Here is a 3,452-nt window from a genome sequence, read left to right as displayed (position 1 = left end):
AGGTCGACGGGCACGTGCACCTTCCGCCGACCACTGGCAACAACATCGATGTACTGTGGAGACCTCACGCTCCACGTGTTGAGCAATTCGGCTGTACGTCCACCCGGCCTCCCGCATGCCCACTATACGCCCTCGCTCAAAGTCCGTCAACTGCACATACGGTTCACGTCCACGCTGTCGCGGCATGCTACCAGTGTTAAAGACTGCGATGGAGCTCCGTATGCCACGGCAAACTGGCTGACACTGACGGCGGCGGTGCACAAATGCTGCGCAGCTAGCGCCATTCGACGGCCAACACCGTGGTTCCTGGTGTGTCCGCTGTGCCGTGCGTGTGATCATTGCTTGTACAGCCCTCTCGCAGTGTCCGGAGCAAGTATGGTGGGTCTGACACACCGGTGTCAATGTGTTCTTTTTTCCATTTCCAGGAGTGTATCATTACCAAGAACTTTATGTGACACTCAGAGGCCTATGCATAATTCATAATGAGAATATATAATTTGACATGGCTTTAACAAGGAAAAGTGCATAAGTAGCAGTATTATATAAAAGTACGTCTTATTATGGACTATATGAGTACATATTAGACAAACAGAATCATAGAATCAAAGTATAGTATCATGTGAGTAAAGACACAAAATTTATAGGTTGTGTAGCACACTTGGGGCTTCATAAAGCTGTCTGTTAAATGACCTGTATCTCTAACAATCAGCATATCTACAGTGAAGGATATGGGAACTATTGATAAGGGCAGTGGACTTTATCTGTAAGGAAAATGATTAACAGTCAATCGTCATTCATCTTGACGCTGCTATGGCCAAAGCAAAGAAAAAATGTGATTATGGTATATGCAAGCACAATGACAGGAGTACTAAGTGCAATACAGCTTAGTGACTAGGTAACTTTAACATATTACAGTTAATCATGAGATAAATATTCAAAGATGCGAATGGATTGCAGAAATAGTTGAACCAGGAAATTTAGTTATTAACCTGGAGAAAAAAGGCAGTCAAGCATGCTAACATAAGGAGGTAGCATCATATGCAGTCTCATAAGGAATGGTGACAAAAAATGTTTTTAGGAGTAAAGTTCCTGTGACAATCTGCCACAAACACCTCCAATTATTTGGCACAAGATAAAGACAGACTTTCCTAAAAAGCACACAATATACATAAAATACTTACAGTAAACTCCCATTTATCCAAAATGATGGCGACGGTGACCGTTTCTGAGAAACCGAAGTCCCGCTGTTTTCACGTGTGAAACACCCCGAATTGCGTCAATACCGCGAAATACGATCGTAAAACATGTAGGTTACGTAGAATGTTATTGATATGATTGTGAATAAGCCAGCATGTTTTTGACTGAAAAAATAGTGTCGATGTGTTGAAAAGGCGCCAAAGTATGATTGAAAACTCAAAGTTTTGAAATGCTGAATAACAAAGCTCGTTTATTTAGCATTCTTACAGAAAAAAATCGCCTTATTTGGCATCAGGAAAAACCACGCGTTTCAATTTTATCACCTACTCTTCTGAATATAAAATGAACTACTGTACAAAATTATGAAACAAATCTAGAGATTACTCAAAGGAACGAAAAGTTTGTCTAGAGGAACTTTAAAGTAAAAAAAAAAAACAAAAAACTTTTAACTTACAGACGTTGAAATTCTAGGACGCTTCATTAGAATTTATTTTTTGGTAAAAAAGTCTGTAGTGGTTTTTTGTTATTTGGCTTGAGAAACATTTGTTGAGGCAATATATCTCGAACGTTGGAAACAGTAAGTTTATACCGAAACCTATTGTTTCCAACGTTCGAGATACGTTGCCTCAACAAAAAGTCGCTTCCTCCCATTGGCTGATGTACTCCAAGGTGATTTTGATCGCTTCGTAACAGACTTTATCAGGAACCTTTTTCTTTGCTTCGCCATTAGAGACATATTCTTATGACGCTTTCTCACTGGTCGCAATTTGGGCGATTTCTTCCTCAGTCAGATCAAAACATTCGTATTCCATCCACTCTTCAACGTCTTCGAAGCCCACGTCTTCACAACCCGGTAACTTCTCGAGTAAATTCGCCAAAATTACGTGATATTCATCTATTTTTGGCACGTCAGCTTGAGTGTCGGTGTTGCCTCCTTCTTCCCACCACTGACGAGTTGCCTTATGATCTAAGAGTTTTTCCAAGACCTAAGGAGAGAAATTGAAGGAATTTGATTCCAAGCTTCAGCAATCCAATGAATGAAACTTAAAACATCGATTTTTTTAAGAGATTGCACAAAATCTTCTTTAGCATCAATCACGTCGATTAAGTATTCCAGCAACTTGCGTCTGTAACGTTTTTCCATCGCCTCAAGAACACCTTGGTCCATCGGTTGACATGGAGACGTGACGTTTCGTGATGGAAACACAACTTTGAAATCCCGTTCTTGTAGATCATCTGGTTGAGAAGGAGCGTTGTCCACTTTTCGAGGAAGCCAATTTACCTCCATGTATTTTGCTGCAGCTGGAGCAAACTCTGCCCGGAACCACTCTTTGAAGATGGCACTGTTCATCCATGCCTTGTTAGACTGATTCGTGTACCACAATGGCAAAGGTTTATCAGCTGGTTGCCATCTAAATGCTCTTGATGCTTTGGATTTGCCAAGTAAAGTCAGGCGCAGTTTACGACTGCCAGTGGCATTGCTGTATGTGAGGACAATAATGCTTTCCTTGCTTTTTTTTAATATCCAGATACCGTTTTCTCTTGTTTAGAGGCAAGGGTTTTTGGGTAATTTGTAATTCACCCTGGTATCGTCACAGTAATAATGTTGATCACCAGTAGAACCTCCTTTGTCGACAACTGTGTGCAGTTTCTTCTTTAAATCAGAGATAGCGGCTTCATCACCAGATAATGATTCGCCGCTGTTAGCAATTTCACGAATGCCATGCCATTTCTTGAACCGATCCAGCCAGCCATCACTTCCGAGGAATTCTTGCTCATTTCTTTCAATCATTTCATGAAAAGTCATCGCATTTGGACGATGTAGAGGACTTGACACTGGCACACCTTTGGCGCTTATTTGTTCGTGGCACAAAAATTAGACCTCTTATAACTGAGGATGTGCACTTTTTCTCATGGGTTTTCGAGATTTCACTGCACTGCCTGACACTTTGATGGAACAAAATTTTTCGATTTCTGATCGATTTGTCTTCCAATCAGTAACCGTATTCCTACAGATGTTCAAATCGGCCACAAATTTCGTGGGTGACTCACCACCATCAATTCTCTGCAAAGCGCAAAGCTTTTGTTCCAACGAGATCACAGTCTTATTTCGTTTCGCGCCCTTAGTCACTTTCAGCATTTTTTTTCCAATACTCGACTGATTTTTTTTGGTTTTTGCCACTCTCTCTATCTCTGGAATTTTCAAAGCATGTACTGCGACCACGAAACGTTAAATCGAGAACACACAGATGCAT

The 3,452-nt window shown here is 41.0% G+C and overlaps 1 protein-coding gene across 1 annotated transcript; it reads right to left on the bottom strand.

Moving 5' to 3' along the window:
• Positions 1 to 1,937: 1,937 nt before the first annotated feature.
• On the bottom strand, positions 1,938 to 3,004 carry LOC126471058 (tigger transposable element-derived protein 2-like). Its single transcript, XM_050099125.1, has 3 exons — positions 2,812 to 3,004; positions 2,249 to 2,736; positions 1,938 to 2,183 (listed from the first exon to the last, which is right to left on the bottom strand). The coding sequence occupies exons 1-3, from the start codon at positions 3,002 to 3,004 to the stop codon at positions 1,938 to 1,940; spliced, it is 927 nt and encodes a 308-aa protein (XP_049955082.1).
• Between the last annotated feature and the right edge of the window lie 448 nt (positions 3,005 to 3,452).

The sequence above is a fragment of the Schistocerca serialis genome, chromosome 3 (genome assembly GCF_023864345.2).
Source record: "Schistocerca serialis cubense isolate TAMUIC-IGC-003099 chromosome 3, iqSchSeri2.2, whole genome shotgun sequence".
NCBI lineage: Eukaryota > Metazoa > Arthropoda > Insecta > Orthoptera > Acrididae > Schistocerca > Schistocerca serialis.
This window is presented reverse-complemented; position numbering and strand designations above follow the sequence as displayed.

Bases quoted from the DNA above. Each gene is read 5' to 3' on its own strand.
- LOC126471058 (XM_050099125.1), bottom strand. From the start codon at position 3,004: ATGACTTTTCATGAAATGATTGAAAGAAATGAGCAAGAATTCCTCGGA. The intron at 2,737-2,811 runs GTGATCAACATT...TCTAAACAAGAG, and splicing joins CGACAAAGGAGGTTCTACTG to AAAACGGTATCTGGATATTA. The intron at 2,184-2,248 runs GTTTTAAGTTTC...TTCTCTCCTTAG, and splicing joins AATCTCTTAAAAAAATCGAT to GTCTTGGAAAAACTCTTAGA.